The following is an 18,889-nucleotide window of genomic DNA, read 5'->3' as shown; positions in this document are numbered from 1 at the left end:
GCGCTCACTCTCGGCTTCAGAGGGGAAACCGGGGGCGCGCGCAGGGACCGCATAAAAAAACGAGCAGGGACGGTGAACACCGTGGTGCGTTTGCGGTCGTCGTGCGCCCGCAAAAAGACCACTGTTGACGAAGAACGGAGGACCGGCGATTCCAGAGAGAAGGCGTCGACTCGGCGTTTACAGCAGGTCGAAGCGGAGGGGGATTATCCTGGTGAGGCGCGAGCCGCGGAGAGGCTGGAAACGGAGCACCGATCCCGGATGGCTAGGCGCGGCTGCTCCCGCTCTCTCCCACCCTGATTCGGACGAGAGACACACGGAGCCCAAAGAGGCACCGGGGCTTCACTCAACGAGACGAGAACATCTGCGTTGTTTCCTCGGCCTGGCCTCATCGGGAGATCTTGTCTGCGGCAGTAAACAATCAGAGGTGGGAGAGTGTTGAGCGGCTCACATCTGCAATATCGCAGCAGACGGACGGAGTGTGGACATAACAGTGCTGTGACATGGCTGGACTGGACTGAGCTCAGGCTGCATTATGGGATGTAGCGGGACTGTGCAGTGACCCCTCTCATTGCCAGAAAACACGAGCTGAACGACACACACACGCACGCACACGCACGCACACACATCCCTGCAGTCATGCCTGTCTTCAGTGGCCTTCTGAAGGTGCGAGTGTGTGAGGCTGTGGACCTGAAGCCCACCCCCTGGGCCTTACGTCACGCCGTTGGGAAGAGTGGCTCCTTCCTGCTGGACCCCTATCTAGCCCTGAATCTGGACCAGACCAGACTAGGCCAGACCGCCACTCGAACCAAGACCAATAGCCCTGCTTGGCACCAGGAGTTTTGCACCGAGGTTCGAGAGGGTCGGAGTCTAGAACTGTCTGTCTTTCACGATGCCCCTATAGGATACGACGATTTTGTGGCCAACTGCACCATCCAGCTGGAGGATCTGCTGCAGAATGGAACCAGGCACTATGAAGACTGGGTATGTGTTCCATGTGTGACTGATGGTCTGAGTATGTGTCAACTGCCCACAAAGAAGTGGAGCAGATGTTCTTTGCAGCTAGAACTGTGTTTTCAAACGACTTTGCATGTAGGTGAGAGGAATTTCAATGGAAACCCAGCAGCATGAAGCAAACAAATAAGGTAGAAAAGCTCCAAGGCATTCTTCTGTTGGTCCTCTGGCCAAATGTCTTCCTAATCACCCACTCTTCAATGAAACTTTCTTTCTGCCCACATAGAGTCAAGTCACGGGAGTCCTCATCAAATGACCAGTAAAATTCCCCTCATGGCATCTACAAACTCATCTGAACACTGTAGTTACAGAATGAAACAGCACTGTGACAATGCTGTTCTCTAGCAGCTCTGGATTCCATTCATGCTGGGACTACGCCATTAAAAGTTGGCTGAAATAGCAAAACACAAGCAAGTCACATGCAATACAAATGAACCTCTTAAATCTCTTTTGGACATGATTTTTTAAAAAGACTTTCATCCAAGTATAATGCTGCTGCTGCTGCTGAATGTGACATGCAAAAAGACTGTTTGTACACTGATTCAGCTGCACATCAGGAGACCTACAGCTCAACAAGCAACCCATTCTTTTAACCTTTTGTTATTAGTTTAACAGAGACGAAGAAGTGAGTACCCCACCTTCTTCTCATCGTAACAAATATTTTTCTAACTGAGCCGCTGTAATCAGATGAAGGGAGCAAGAGGAGCCGTGCCGTGATGACCCATAAGCAACAACTAATTGAATTGACATCACGAACAAAGATCGCATTCAATGTAAATTGCATCAATGGCAAACAGGCTGCTTGGACATTGTTTCCTTGTATATAACAAATTCAATAGCTGGTAAAATTGATCTTCACCCGTACCTGCATTCGATCACGAATGGCCTCGTACATACTGCAATTATTGCAAAAAAGATTAGATATATATTTATTTATTTATTTATTAATCGCATTGTAACTCAAGGAAATAAACATCAGAAATAACACATTGTGCTGTTATATATCCTGCATGGCCATCCATCCTTCTTTCCTCTTTAGTACATCTTATTATTGGTGTGAGCCCCAGGGATGGAGTTAGGAGCTCAGACACACCCCTCAGTTCCAGTGAAAAGGTCAGCGTTGTGTTACCAAAGGCTCCCACCTGGCACCCTGTCCCATGAGGAACACTGTGTCCCTGGGACAGTGTGAGCATTTCAGATAAAATCCACCAGCCAAAGGTTATTTGGCCAGACAGACCCATGACTCTCGTGCTTGTTCTTTATTTAATCACTTTTCCTCATCGTCCTTGAGTCAGGTATCAAGTCAGATTGTCTTTCACTGGAGGGTATGGTGCATGTGCCACCGGTTTTAACATGATGGGGAGAAAAGCAACAATGATCTGCCCTGCTCTTGATTGACAAGGTTTCCAGTGGGTCAAAAAGAGAACAGCTGTGTATTCATGGGGATGGCTCAGAAATGCAGAGCATCGTAACTTGGTGGGAGCACTGAAGTTGGTGGTAGGTAATAAAGTCATTGTTTATCGGTGTTTAAATTTCTCACTCTGTTTGGCAATTTCAATTGAAACGATATCTGTTCTCTTCTCACAAGATGCTGCCAGGATAAATTGACCTTAGTTAACTAGGGAAAAGGTCACGTCAGGCTCGGGTTCTCATGCTACACCAGTTACTGTGCAGGATGATCAACCTCATCCCATTGTGATGATCCGGTCCAGTATTGTTCTCTGAAAATATTAAACTGGAGTTAGGACTCCACTTCTCAGTCGAGTGTGTTCCTATAACAAGTCTGAAACACGCCTGAGTTTGCAATCATTTGCTACGTTGCTGAAGATTTTGCATTGATATTAACATTATGCTTGCAACAATTGTTGCTAAATGCACAGTACGTAAACCTGTATTACGCCGGTGTTGTTGTTAAGTGGCGACGGGCAGATGACGTCTTTGTTATTAAAATATTCAGATGTCCTGTCCACACCTTTATTCACTCTGGGACCCTGGTTTCTAAAAGTTTTGGAAAAACCAGATCAGGAAGGCCTATCCAACACCAAACTTGTGTCCAACTGTGTCTCTGTGTGGACGGCGTCTGAGTCTGTCAGCTGAAATTCTCTTTTCTGTCAGATGCTCTACTAGCTCACTGTAAACTGTGGAATGGATTTCTTCAATGGTGGTATGTCTCAATGAGACACGCCTCCAACCAGCAAGTCCACTCCAGAGTCTGCAGCCATTTGGCATGTGAGCATGTCAGAAGTTTTTGCTTCTCAAAAGTTGTATTGTGTCACTAAATCAGTCAAATTGTAAGTTGTTGGACTTCAAATATCTTCCCCATTTCACTCATCTACACTTTGCTGTTTGGACGAAGCAGCATATTGCTTACTAATAACTTCACATATACTGGAATCATATATTGGAATCCTCCTCTGTATGTCATCGTGCTAAGGGAGGAGTTTCAACGATGGATCAGAATCTGCATTATTTTTGGCAGTTTGAAAGCAAAAGAGGACTTATATGTATATTGTGATGCATACATCTGTCATGAAATGATTGAGTTGTAAAGTTGCCTTCTGCTTTACGCAACAGGGACAGTAGGTTTGATTCCATTAATGTTCATCTTTCAGCTCCCCCACACCTTACTGAGCTGTTTGGACTTGCATTACGTCTGGTTCTGGGTGTCTCTGGTCCAGCCGGTTGTCATCACCATTAGATTTCTCACGTTCTTTCTCACCCTTTTTTTTTATTTGAAAATATAATCCTGTCAATTCAAATGTGACCTCCTCCCACTTATCAGAGTACTTGGAAAAACAAGACTTCCCAGTATTTGTTATGGTTTGTTGTCATGTAAACTGATTTGCATTGAGCCTGTGATGCCTCTGTGCAACACACATCTGTATGCAAGAGAATAAAGAGCTGCTTGTTTGAAGCCTGCAGGTCAGCAGAGGCATGTGATCTTGTCTCACTGTGACACTTGGTTACCTCTGCTGAAGTAAAGACGCTGTTTATCCTTTGTGGGTCATTAAAACAACCAGAAGGGGAATTTTCATGTAACTTTGTTACAGAGCAGATCATGGAATTACTATGGCAGTAGTATTTGGGTCAGATACAAAACTTCTCTTGTACTGAATTTCGATTATACAGTTTCAACAATTTCACGTGGATATTTTTTAAATGATCAATTCCACCACAAAAATGATGCTGTGGGAGAGAGCCCTTAAATATGTCTGAAGAAACACTATCCTTCTCCTGTGTCAGAATAAAGTCAATGCCAATTGCTCTTTCTGAAGAGGAGACGTGTAAACTGACTGTTCAGCTGGTTGACAGTATTTTTTGGGGTCCAGGCAATGATCGTGAAGCTGACTTGCTAGAAAACATTTCAAAAGACAGATCCTATTGTGCATTGTAGTCAACATGAGCAACCAACAAAAGCCGACTGCATCTTGATGTTCCACAGTCCTGCGTTGTTGCGTGCGTCTCCCCAGGGGATCTAGATTCCCTCTCCATAGACTGAAACTCCTCTTTTTGCTTCAGTACTGGTCACCATTCAGCGTAGTTATGATGTTTCATAAATGGATCACAGTGAGTATAAAAAAATAAAACTTTTACCTCTAGCTTAGTAATGGAACAGTAGTTTGTGTGGCACATGGAAGGCTTTGGAAAGTGTCATGATATACATGACAGCTTGGACCATTAGGGCTTATTTAATTTGTGCATACTTATGTAACCATTTACTATGTGATTGCGCACACACTTCTGGCCATTCAGAGTAAGGTCAGCGAGTCCAGATTACAGTTGACTGAGCACATCTTATTGATCAGTCGGCTAGTCCACCAATACATCTGCATCACTGTGGGCTGTTCCCTCCTTTCAACACTCGCTGACTCCTCATCCTCCTCCCTCTCCAAACCCATCTTTGCTGGAGGTAACATTCCCATCGACCTCCTCCTTATAAAAATGAAGTGGTGGGGATCGTCGAAGGGAGTTGAGAACCAAATGGCTGATGCATAGTGTGTTGGAGTGGTGTTGTCATGTCTTCCATATCTTCTGTTTACATCTGTGGTCATGTTCTAGTGTGTTCTGGAGGACTGTCACGTAGCTTCTGTGGGTTGAAGATCAGTGAAACTGCAGAAGGCCAAATGGTACAAGCAAGCAGATCACTCCGGGAAGAGTCGAAGCCAGTGTGAGACAGAGAAAGTCTGAGTTATAACACATTTTTCCTTTTGGATTAGAAGATGATGCTGTGCAGCATGAACCTGTGAAGCATTTATTCTTGCAGGAAGGGCCGATCGCTTCCTCCTGGTGCTTCCACAGGCTGAGAAGTTCTAACCTAGAAGCAACGGCATCTTGGGATCTTCTAGGTTGAGTTTCAAGTCTTAGACTGGGGATAGTAATATCAGTTTTTGGAGAAGTTCGTTTGTTGAATGTGATTGTGAAGTGTGAAGGTGCATACTGAAATAATGCATCTGCCGATGCCCCATGCAAAATAAATAACTTTCTTGCTTCTATGTGGACTAGCCAATAGTTGTTTTGAAAATTAAAATTCTGAAACACTAGCCTCTCTTGAGAGAGATATGCTGTGATATATACAGGCAAGAATAACAGATACTGTGAGGGACGTAGGAAAAAAATACATTTAATCCACTCAGTACTGACTTTGTTTCTCCCGTGAAAGTAGAAACACCAGCATGGATGAATATCTGCTAAAACATTCTTCTCTTGTTACCAGAGTGCATCTCTATTTCTCACATCCTCCGCCCTGCTGTTGCTTCACTCTTCTCATTATGCTTCCATCTCACTCCTTCATTTCTCTTTCTTATCCCGCCCCTCCGCTCACTGCTCTGTCTCCCTCCTCCGGATCCCCAGACTCCTGCTCCATGTAAAATATTAACCAGGCTTTGATGCTCGGTAATTGTCCCACTCAGTAACTGAGACGCTGTTAGAAGCTCATCCCTATGGTGACAAAGACAGCTCATCGCCTTGATCACAGCCTCTCACCCACCAAAACGCCAGAGACTGATATTGGGAACTGGGAGTTGGGAAGGACGGAGTGGGAAGATGGGGAAAAATGATCTGTGTGCTGTGAACGATGAGTGGACTCTTGGCAACGACGCAAGTCGAAAGAACATAATGAAGCTTTGAATAAGTCTAAATAGTTACGACGTGTTATCTAAGCAGCTTATTTGTCTGGAACAAGTGAGCACAGTTGGGAAGCACATGCTGACTCTAGATACACTATATAGTCAACATAAAGCCAGGACAGCTCTATAACAATTGCAGATAATAAGTAAATGTGACCTGCTATTCCGTCTTCTTTCAGTCCAGCAGAGTTTTTTTTTTTGTGGTGACAAATACAGAGGGCTGACATTTCTATCATTGGAAATTGTATGACACTTTTGTTTAGAAACTCATCTGAGCTTTTTGTCCAGTCAAGTATGGACTCATTTCAGAATTTCAAGTTAACAAATGCTAACAATTTTGCAGAGCTCAGAGCCGCACATCCTTCCCCAGTGTGATCTAGAACTGAAGGAAGCTTTTATTTACTTACTCTTCCTGGAGTGTCCGAAGAAGCCTGTAGTGGGGAGAGATGTGCGCCCCCCCCAAAACGCCCCTCCCGCTTACTGGAGCGACCGGATGTCTGCATTAAAAAAAAAAAGAACTAAACATCCAAATGTCATGGTATACATTTAGTCCCGACTTTGCCATGCAAGCAGGAATAGGGCCATCTCTCACTACTGGAAAATCAATGACAACTGTGCAATTTGTCAAACTGCTCATCAATTCTCAAGGACAAGTCAAGACAATTACTAGAAGGATCCTGGAATTGGAATCGATTGACTTTTTCCTGCAAGAGCAGCAAGCAACCTTTATGGTTATGTAACACTTGGGAGGATGCCATAGCATTTTCTAAAAACCCAGTTGGGTTCTGACTTTAAATGACTAGTCAATTCTGAATTTTCACTCCCCGATTCACTCCCTGTCTTCTGATGACATGTGGACAAAAAAAGACTGCGTTTGCAATTTTCTACCTGGAACCCTGACCCCAGGAGTAATTTATTATTGTGTGACTATATGACTTGTTGTATAAATACATGTTCCTGTACCGCTGCTGTCAATCGTGTATTTACCCCACTGTGGTATCCACACTATCAATCACTATAATGCTCCCACCGCCAGTTTGAAACAAACAAGAACGGATGCAGTGGTCAAGTAGTGAACAGACATTAGAAACCACAGTTTGGCCACAACCCTTGCTGGCCCTGAATAGTAGTAGTTCAAGTTGTGGAACATTCAAATAAAGACTACAACGTCACCTTTGAGCTGCCCACTACAGCGTCTGTTTTCCAGTGAATTCTTGAGTACTACAGTAATACATAGTGTAGTGATTTTTACATTTTAATGAAGATTTATATCATTTATTTGTAGTTTTGTTCTTTACTTTTGTTTAGAATTATGATTCATGTGCTTGTGAACTTGGGACCGATGCGATCCAGTGTCGGTATCAGGCTGTGACACCAATGTAGCTGGCACGTTGGAGAGTCCCCCTCCAACTTGCAGCAAAGATTTCCGATCCATGAGCTGAGTCTGTACTCTCACGTTGTCAGTGACACCGTCATCTCTGTCAGCTGCTCTGCTAGCTTACTGTAAACTGAATGGATTTCCTGAAAACGGCCATGTGTCTCAATATATTCTGATTTTGATTTCATTATAATTGTCTTTCACACAGAACTGTTTAAGACAGCTACCCAAATGTGAAAAGTTACAAAGATAAATGATAAATTACATCAATCAATAATGCAATACAGTAGTACATCATATCACGTAGAGCAATTCGGCCATAGTAAATGTGGTAGTGGTGGCAGAACTGAAGTGCATATGGCATGTTGAAGGTGCACACAAAGCCAGATGGCAGATTCAGCAGGTTTCTTTTACATTGTTTAGCTTGCTGTTAACACACAGCAGAGAGAGTTGCATGCACCCAACTCTTTGCTGCAGCTCCTTTGTGTTTTATTGCCACCCCAAAGCTATTCTGTCCCTGGCTTCTCTGAGTAGCACTTCTTCAGCTTGATCCACTGGTTGCAATGCTGACCTCAGTCGTCGCCTTGGTCCGCTGAGCTCAGCCAATCTCCCTCCCTCAGGTAGTTTTCTCTGGTGGGGGTTGTTTGTAGTGATGTCTGCAGAAGTCTTAAGTCATTGGTTGTGGACATTGGTGGTGGTCCTACTGGTTGAGTTAGAGTCAGGTGATTTCATTGGATCTAAACAGTGAAGAAGAGGCACAACGCCTGAGGGCTTAGTAATACCATTAAACCATTTACATTTTTTTCATGTTCCCTGAACAAACATGACATCACTGCCACTGATTTCACTTTCTAGTTCAGTCTGGCATATCTATGCATATGCTGAAATACTGCATAATAACTAAGATCCTAGTACTGGCACCTTGTACCTACTGGTTTATGTATACAGTGTTCCCTCATTTATTGCGGGGGTTACATTCTGTGCCATCAGAATCAGAAAACGTTATTAATTCCAAAGGAAATTATTTTCGCTACATGCTCTGTACCCAACATATAACATGTAACATGTACATAACATAAGTGCGAAAAGGAATACAAAAGAGCTTAGAAACAATGTGCAAGAAAAATCAGATTCAAGGACAGAGTGAACAGAAAAAACATGCCAAAGAATCCTTCACTGTAGTTTTTTCAGGGATGAATTGTACCTCCTGGACCTCCTGTGGCGCTCAGTCGTTGAGATGGGTTGTCTCAATCTGTTGGTCCATGTGCGACTGTATTGGACCAGGAGCGGATGGAAGGGGTCGGTGATGTTGTCTAGGGTGCTCCTTAGTTTCAGGAGCATCCTTCTCTCCATAACCGTCTCCAAGGAGTCGAGTTTTTTAATGTTGCCCTGGGTTAGCGTGGGGTAGCATGTCATCAAGCATAGTCTCTTTCACTGCTAATGTCAGCCACTGCTGAGCCTTTTCTTCAAATTAAAACGTTTAACACTACTATTTTGAAAAAAAAAAAAAATACAATACAGTTAAATGCGAATAAAGTTTGATTCACATAATCGCTTTTTTACCACCTGATTTCCTGTTTCAACAATCCTCAATAAAACGGTAAAACCATTGCCGATTTGAAATGGAGTGGCGGTTTTCCACAGTGAGTATTTGACGAGTAAGAGTGCAGCCATATCGGTCAGTATCGGTGCGAGTATCGGTGCGAGCAGCATTGCAGTCCACTGTATTTATACTGAATCTGTCTGCAAAATCCATAAAGACTGTTCTTTGTGTTTGGATCTGTCTCTCTCTTGCTCTCTCATGGCCGTGTCTGCCCGTGATTGTTTAGTCTACGGACACATTGCTCCTTAGCAAATGAGATATTAAATTTCACCTCACCTCATGGGAGTGTGTGTTGTTCATGCGCACACACAACACAAGTTAATTAAGATCATAACAATGTGAAATGCTGAGCTAACTAACTTGGATCTGATGCAACGCAGTCAGTCTCAGCCTCAGCTCGGTCTAATAAAGAGGTGTGCAGATTCAGAGCTGTGCTGGGGGCAGAGTCAAGTTTTGTGTGAAGTAATGAAATACCTGACTCTCCAAAGCTCTCGTCCGCAGAGATTTCAGATGGTCGAGAACTTTATAAAACAATGACTTCAACACAGCATCATCGCGGTGAGGGACTTGATGCATCATGGAGAGGAGTACCTCAACGTTTGAAATGTATGATTGAGTCAGGGAAATTGCTTTTGAAGACTGGTTGCTCTTTAACCTGATGCGTCTCTAGCTTGCCCACACACCTTCACATCAGAATGATGCCAGAGCGTTGGCTGTTTGACTGGCGATGCCAAAGACTGCACGACAGAGCTACCGGTTAACTCAGTGTTTCACTTAAAACTTTTATTTCCACTCCTGGTTAATAATGTCAAAGAAAGTTATTGTTTAGATGATTGAATATTTTTGACGCCTTTTTATATTTCAGACTAATAACAAGAAAAAAAAATCTATTGTATAATAGGCTTATAATGTAAACAGAAGGCTCTCGATTGTTTGGTTGAACACTCATAGCATACAGAAATTCAGTTCTCGCTCTCCAACAATTTAAAAGAACTGAAAACGTCGACACTATGCAGATTTTGTGAAGCCCGGCTGAATACTTGATCTCATGGACCACAAAGAAATGATCAAATAAAGAGGAGACGTGTGATACATGGGTGAGAAGGTCAATATCATTTCGACTTGTGTTGAACCACTCGCCAACTGTTTCTGTGAGCCGGGGAGTTGTTGCCGTCACCACTGCAGTGGAGGATTGTGTTGCCAGATTTTCATGCTGCTTCGAGAATGGGAGAGTGGGTTGCCAGAATTTTGTTAGTGGCCTTATAGAGCTCTTTCACTTCCGTTGCGCATTGTGATATTTGAAAACACATTCTTTTACATCACATTGTCAATTTGAAGTCAAAGTCATCGTTCATGCTGCTCTGCGTGGTGTTTGGTCACAACGTTGCTATTCTGCTTCGTTGACTGAATCCGAATGTTGTCGTTTTTTTTGGTACAAGTTGGCATTATAATCGTTCACCGAATTTAGATTTGAAGATTACCCACATATTCTATACATATTTAATATGTATTCAATATGAATTAGTTGATTATTCTGTTTAAAACAGAAAAAAACAGAAAAAACAAAACAACAAATAACATTTTCACATATTTCCTCTGCTCAGTGTCTGTTGTGCAAACTGCTTATTTCCCATCAGTATCTCTAAACCTTTACAAACCATCACAGACAAAGTCTTCCTCATTCATTTTTTTTAAATGAAATGCTATTCATTTTCATACATGAAGAGTAATGTTATTACTCATACATTTTACATAGCGATACAAAAATGGCCAAACAAATTGCACTACCTGTTGTCATTTTGCCGACTTGCTGCAGCAGAGCCAGCCAGCCACGATGACGGTCATCAGGCAATTCTTCTCTGTCAAGGAAAATGACAACCAAAGTGCGACATTTGCACCCACTGAGTCACGCACCGTGGCAAGTCACTTCAAAACTTGAATTTGACAAGACACTTTGACTTAAATCACCTCTCTGATTTCGGGCTTTACCATCTGTTCCGATCTTGAAAATGGAGTAAAAGTTATTTATTTTATGTTTCTTATACAGCTACCACCGTGCCAGATATGGTGTTGAGGCTGATGTGGACTCGAGCATTGGATAATAAGACCCTCATCTGTACCTAGCTACGTCTTACTAGTTCTAAGTGGATCTATTGCCATCGTTGTGATGCAAATTTCTTTCCGAGGATGTAGTCATGGTGGAGGGCGTTTGTTGTGAAGGCGGTCACCATTGCTATAAAGCAGAGTATTGTGGAAAACCAGTGCCAGAATGCGCTATTGTGCTCAGTTGAATTTACCTAGTGACATCAGTGATATTCGAAATGGCCTAATGTAGTAATAGTAGTCCAATCTAGTTGCATATTTTTTATGTTCATTTTTTGCTCTGTGACAAAAACTAAGTGGCATATTAACATATGAGATATTTCAAAAGCTGTGGGATGGAACAAAATTGTGCTCAAGCATGACAAGCTGATGAGTTGTGAAGTGAAGTCTGTGGACATATAAATACCGCCGCTTTAAGCCTGAGTGGAACTGCGGTGAAAGGTTTTTTTGACCTCAGAATGAAACCACGATGAGACTAGACACGTTTAATATACTTTCGTTTTAGCTTGTCGCCTTTCGTTGGTCTGCTTGTGATTTTTAACCAAGAGTGAAGTGACATGCAACCTTGGCATTATAGAGTGATAGACAGTAAAGGATTGAGTGGTGAGGTTATTGACTGTTAATAAATCAAAGCCTTTTCCTTGCCTGATACAGCGGCTGCGCTAAGTGGCCTTCTCCACATATATGATGATTTTATTCCTTTAACTACAATCCCGTATTGCATTAATGGCCACAGTTAACAGCTTAAATGTGGCAGTAGCCTCACCACTTCTTTGCTCTCTCCTGGGACTACACTGGTATCGGACTGCATGCAGGTCTCTGATCAGACACCTCCCATCTCCCTCCATTTCTGCTCCTTCTACACTGCTGCTACGCCACCACGGAGCTCTTCTTACCTGATTAGCCCTTTGCATTGCTACGTTAAAAATGCATGACTCTCATGCTGTGTCACTCAGCACAGCCTTTCTCTGCACGTGTACGGACACCTTTGGTTTACCAGGTGGTAGGATTGCGGACGGAAAACGGACAGGCTGACTTTCGCCTGCTGTAGTGTGACTTCAGTGGAACTCTCAATGCAGAATTTTGACAGATGGACGTGGGAGGTTGTCACTGAGACTAAACGCTCCAGAGAGACACAGAGCGAGGCTGTCTGGCGTTGCAGAGCGAGTCCTCAGCTAGATGGATGCAAGAGTGGGAGGGGGGTGAACTCCACAGCGTTGGTATAATGCAAGCTTTGAGTGCCCTGTCTGCTTGGTTGTGTGCTTCTCTGTGTTGCCACATATGGTGTGTCTGTGGACAAACCAGAAGTCACTCGTACTCACTCACTCACTCGCTCATTCACTCGCTCACTCGGCCCTCTCTCTGTGTGAAGTTGCTGTATCTCGCTGCAACGCTGTCCTAATTGGACTAACAAGATTAATGAAGCAAACTAGATTCTGCAGCTCTGTCTCCATCTTTTTTGTTGCCTGAGCAGGAAAACCAAGTGTGTGTTGTGTACGTGTGGCTGGGCCGAGCTGGGTACATTCAGCAGCGGTGTTGTTTAGTTTGATCAAGCATGAAGTTTCAAGTTTATCTTATGCAGGGCGGTACATTTACGTTTTCCGGTAGTAGCACTGGCGCAGCCCCACACAGCCTCCTCCGTGTTCAGCTGAAGAAGAGCTATGAAGATGAAAACAATGTTGACGCCCAGTGACTCACCATCGGCACCTCTGAGTCTCACCACTGGTCTGATCTACCAAAGTGGTCCGTGTACCTTGTAATGCTGCAGCTCGACAGGTTGGCAAGTTGGGGTTTATTGTCTTCTTTTAAAGAGTCTTCTAATCACCTTTTTCCTGGACGTCCTGTTTGGGCAGGGGCCATATGTAGAGGTTGGATGAACTTAGTTCACATTGTCTTTGTGTAGCTTGCGTTGAAATTCATTAACTTCTGTCCTACTAGAAACCTCTTTGTTTTTCATCAAAGAATATCACATTCTATTACATTGCGGTGTCCATTTGAATTGAAAAAAATCAAAAACAAATCTAATGGAAAATGTGTTTTTTTTTATACAAGGGTCATTTGATCAAGATAGTGGCATGTCACTGGATAGCCTAACGTTGCCAGACATTTCTCTTGCTGGCTACATTCTTTACCTACTGTTGTATAGAGACAAATGGATGCAAATCACGTAGTGTCTAGCTACACACATTTTTTTGCGCATGCGCTTTAACACTTACATGGTATACAGCTGAATTAATTCACAACTCTCTGAAGAACGAATGTTGTTGGTACAGACAAGGATGAATATCCATTGAAATCAATATAAGAATGAGGTGCCATGCTGACAGTTCCACAAAGTACACAAACAAGACAATATTGTATGATCCAGTCTGAGTACATTGCGCATCCCTACTTCTTAACACTTACTTGACTACTGGACAACTACTAGACAATCTGCTGTATAAGTTATCTAGCTTTACATTGAATGTGAAGCACTGTGGTTGATGATTGTGTACAGTTACAGTTTACTTTAAACAGACCAGCAACCAGGGAAGACTAGACTAGTTGTCACTGTATAAAAAGGTCATTTCCAGTCAGGATCCTGTAATGCCTAGTTTGTGAACTTTTTTGTATTGCTATTCTTTCTTCAATTGACTTCATTTGTTGTATGTACTTGGTGCACCCCTGTAATGCTAAGCAATTCTATATTCTATTGTTAGTCGACAATTAAAATTGTTGGTAGTTACATCCTGTATTTTAGACATCTTCTCGCAACTCCCTCGCAGGTGTGATCATGTGTGATCAGAACCACTGTGGTGCAGAGCAGCAGTGCATCTCTGTAAAATGTCCAGGCAAAGTTCTCTCATAACTGCAGTCATTGGGTCAAGTAGTATTTTTAAAGTAAGGTGCGGTGCTTAGCATACCAATTGCCTACTGACCTGAAACCGTAAAGCCAGGGTTTAGGCTGAATTGTAATCTTTGTATAACAACAATATGATATTGCATGTTTTAACCATTATCTTTCTTATTTGTGCAGGATTGATAGCAAGGGGGATGTAAGGGCTGCCAGTCATGTTAAAAATGTTGCAGATCATTCCGGGTATTATGTGCAGTATAACTCTTAAGAACCAAACTCTTTTATATAAGATTATACAGTATATTAAACAGATTTTAAGACATTCAAATCTTCCTGTCTTTGATCACACCACGAGTTCAAGTAAAGGTGATCGACTGTGTAGTAATGCTTCTCCTTGAATATGTGAAGACACACAAGTCATTACATTTCGACACAGTCACACCACTTAAAGAACAGCCTGAGCACCGTCTGTTTGTTCCACTCTCTTCCAAAAAAACAGTTTGTCTTTCATCTGAAATTCCGCTGAGATGCAGCGTTATGCAAGAGGTTACATTTGTGGATTACCACATGGTTTCAAGGGTAGACATGAAGAGTCCTGCAGTGTTTATGGGTCACTAATCCCCACATGCTGTTGTTATGGATCGTACCTACACCACAGCCCCCGAGTGCACAAAACAGAAGGTTCTGAAGCGGCATCAGAAATGGATGCGCATTGAACATTGAACACCAGATGTAAAAGTCATTGTTCATAGCACAGTTATTGTCATAAATAAATGAATAAATGATGTTTGCTTCAGTTTTGCAGAAGATTAACATGGGAACCTATATTGCATTTACACATACAAATGGGAGTTATGAGACCTCTCTAGTACTGTAGTACTGATGTATTCACATCAAATATATTTAAAATAATCTTAAAATAAAAAAAGTGAAATGAAAATGAATGTTGAGAAACTGAATGCTTGAAGACATGAAATTGTATAATATAGCATATACTCTGAAAAATACAAGGAAGACAGAATAACTGGAGTGACACTACACTGCGACGCAAAAAATGCAAAACAAAGCTACAGGTAAACAAAAAGCAAAATGAAGGTGAATAAAAAGTGCTGCACAAAAATTCAAGATGGAGCTGCAATAAAAAAAAAACCCCACAAAATAATCCCAGTAACACATGAACCACACAATAAAAGCTAGGATAGGTCCCAAATGACACACCAAGATAAATGCAGATAGCTCAAGAATGAGCTTATTTTAAACTAAACTTGAAAAACAATGTGGGATTTTTGTTATTTATTTTTTTAAATTTTGCTGACATGTTGTTACAGTGGCATATATGGCTGGTTATATATGATGAGATTCGTGGGCCGAGTGTGCTAGGAAGGATGGGCTTCTTGTTTGCTTGTGTCTCATGTGTAGCAATCCTGGGATGTGTATGTGTTTTCTGCCGGCTGTGTGAGTCTGACTGTTGCATAAGAGGATCTGCTGCTGTCCCAGAGCTTAACTGAGGATTTAAACCTCACTTTCTCACTCACGCCTGCTCTCCCACTCTCTGTGTCTCTCGCTCTAATCTCTGTAATTGCATGTATATTGTCAGGGGATGAGGTCATCAGGGGTTGAATAAGTCTGTTTACATGCTGCAAAATATGTTTGATTGGACTGTTGTTATTTCTCATAAAAACATGTTCTGATTAATGTCTGTTTTTATGTTATCCAGTGGGGATATGTTATGAAAACATGGTGTCTACTGTGAAAAGGTTAAACTGAAGGGCGATTTTCAGTGAAGTCAAAAATGCTGTGAGGAGCACCCCCAATGTTTTCTCGCGACACAGTCAATATGCAGAAGTGTTCTGCTCTGTTGGGGTCTGTTTGTTAGAGTAATAAAACACCACCAACTCTGAGGAGCAGTGCTTCAAACCGTCTCTGCACTGATGGAGAAAACATTTAACAGAGTTATACTGGTGTGACAGTAACTGTGTTTGAATACTGTTGACAGCTATATTCATTTTCCTGTCACTGAAGGAAACAGTTTTATGATGACTGACTATACATAGTTCCTACACAAAAGCGTTATTGATAAACGGCTTGCACATTTGCACAAACAGAACAAATCACTGATACAAATAAATGTTAATATCCGCTCATTGCTTTTTTGCAGTAAAATAACCCTAAGTGTATTTGTGCTCGTGATCCAAAAGAGCCGCAGGGCTCCAGCTGCGTCCTCTTATGTAGTCTCACCCTTCATTTCCCCTCTGTGTCCACCAGATTGACCTGGAACCAGAAGGAAAAGTGTACGTGGTCATCGATTTGTCTGGCTCTTCCACTGAGGGTAAGTAAAGATGATGCCAACCTTTCATGAGAAAAATTAGCCATAACATTTTGGGAATGAAACATTGTGATGTATTTGAATGTTTCTGTTGTAGAATTGTCTATGTACCATGACACAATATGCTTTTTCAATGATGTTTCTGACTCAGTTAGAAGACATGGTAACATTGCTGTTGCGCAGAATCTGCCCCGGGAGCAAATGTTGGAGTGTGACGATGCATAGCACGGAAGGGTATCGTTAAAATACATTTCATGGTTGGCTGCCGAATGGATCTGTGATTCTTCTCTTCACCTAGAAACGACAGGTCGGCACGTCAGAGTTCCCTCCATACTAAAAATAGCAATGCTGCCTTCCAGTTAGCGTGCGCATGTATATTTATGACTGCTGGTTTATCAGTGCAGGGGTGCTAGGTGAGGTCGGTTAGGGGAGGGGTCTTTTTTGGGCAACGTTGGAGGGTGTTTCAGATTTGAACGGAGGGGGATGGTGATGCTTAAAATAGTAGTCAAGATTGAGCGGAGGATTACACAAACACACGCACACACAGCCACACAGAAAGACACATTTCGTCCACTCCTCCGATGATTGGACACCATAATGTGACCTCCAGACCCTCTCTCCACCCACTGCTGAACTTCCTTCCCGAGTTCAGCCTGCTGGAGTGCTTGTCATGTTAATGTATGCTGCTACAAACAGCATTGTGTGTGTGTGTTTATCTGTGTGTGAGTGTGTGCCCGGTTGGTTGTGTGTGTGTGTGTGTGTTTGGAAGGTGGTATTTTTAGCAGGTTTATTTATTTTTTCCTCCAGCGCAATCTGTTGTCCGCAGAGAGACTGATAGGAGGCTTTTCTCTGCTCCTCACTAGTCTGATATTCTCTTCTTTGTCTCCCTGCGTCAGCCGGACTCAGGAAGGGACAAAGAATAATCTGACCTAATCTCACCATCCATTTTCTGTCTGTCTCTCAAGTATCCTTCCACATTTGCTGGTCCTTCCCGTTCTCCAGCATTGCATTATCTTTATAATAGTGTCATCATTTTATCAACTGGATTAACCAAATTGAATCTATCTGAGGTGGCAATGCAAGTCTTTCAGTTAGAGATACTATTTGTATACATTTATAAAAAAAAAATGAATTAGTTATTGTTTATTCCATCCTCCTCTAAGTCATACACATTACATTTGACATTTATGCAGCTTACATTTCTTTGCATTATCTTACTTACTTCTGATGTATTACCAGATAGAAAACATCTCTTCCTACATTTTGCAGAGATTGAAAGGGAGCAGAGTGAACAACAGTAATACTTTCTGCCCCTTTTCCCCCGCTCTTCCCACACTGTGGTGATGTGTCACTATGTGCAGTGCTTGTGCCTTTATATTTGTCGTGTGTTCCTGTCAGCCAGATTGTTCTGATCTTTGAAGTCTCTTCTCTGCAGCCTTGAAATTCTATTGAAAATCAGCGTATTGTTAAGGTTTTTCCATTTCCTTCATCAGTGAGCTCTGCATTTTCACTCCCACTATTGCAGTGTACATTAGTCTCAGTGTGGTTCAAGCATACGATTGGTAGAAGTCCCCTCTTCTTCTCTACTCTTCTTCATCAGGAGTTAGTTGAAACAGTCCGTGATGAAATGTTAAGTCTAGGGTCAAGGACAGAGGTTTGTGGGATACTGAGGTGCAGCGTATGAGGTAGTTCTCCCTAAATACCAGCACTCGTAAAATCAAAGTGAAATACTCCACCAGGCATAAACATGAACACACTGTCATTGTTGAAGAGTGTGTGATGTTTTCGGGCACATCTTCAATGAGGATCCTGTACGTTTTATGTCTGAAAAGCATAGAGCTGCATATTAAAGGCAACTACGTAAATGTCAGCCTTCTCAAAGCCTCAGACTTTCTTTCTATGGACATTTTTAACAAAATCAGGCTACATCCATAAAGAGGCTTGTCCTTTCCCATTTATTTTGCTTTTGCCATTGTGTTACCACTATGTGTTTGAGGGCGTTTGTTGGTCATTTTGTTTTTTGTGCTACATTGGTTTGGTGGTGTTGGTGTAATGGCTGGAGATGAACACGGTTAGTCCTGCCTGAAACTCAGTGATCCAGTGAGTTTGGTGTCAACAATTGTCACCGACATGTGAAATGCCATCCGAATTGTCGTAACAGACTTGAGGCACGTTTAGTGTTTTTTTGCATTTTGTCCTGTGTGGAATTTAAGTCAGACCACTCAAAAGGTCTGTGTGAGCTCTGACTGCTTTTGGTCATTGACAAAAACAGAACCCAGGGTTTAGGCACAATGTGAACATTAAAATTGGTGAAGGTCTGCACTCACCAAGTGCTTATAGATCACTCTGGGACCTGGTTTGAAAAAGTAGCAGATTCAGAGACTGGATCTGCATGGATGAAATGAAAAAAGTATCCTTGTGCAGATACGCCTGACTGTCTCCAAGTGGATGGAGCCTCCATGCTGCTTGGTATTTTTAATGTAATCACAATCCACAGGCTGACAAC

General features: G+C 42.4%; 1 protein-coding gene across 1 annotated transcript in view; it reads left to right on the top strand.

The window, feature by feature from the left end:
* The window catches only part of prkcea (protein kinase C, epsilon a), a 31,139-nt gene continuing 12,250 nt past the window's right edge, over positions 1-18,889 (top strand). Inside the window, exons 1-2 of the mRNA XM_053866612.1 lie at positions 1-981; positions 16,323-16,386. Coding sequence (XP_053722587.1) covers positions 637-981; positions 16,323-16,386 — 409 coding nt within the window. The 5' untranslated portion in view covers positions 1-636. The remainder of the gene's footprint in view (positions 982-16,322; positions 16,387-18,889) is intronic.

The sequence above is a fragment of the Synchiropus splendidus genome, chromosome 1 (genome assembly GCF_027744825.2).
Source record: "Synchiropus splendidus isolate RoL2022-P1 chromosome 1, RoL_Sspl_1.0, whole genome shotgun sequence".
Lineage (NCBI taxonomy): Eukaryota > Metazoa > Chordata > Actinopteri > Syngnathiformes > Callionymidae > Synchiropus > Synchiropus splendidus.
The sequence above is the reverse complement of the archived record's forward strand: the minus strand, read 5'-3'. Positions and strand labels throughout refer to the sequence as shown.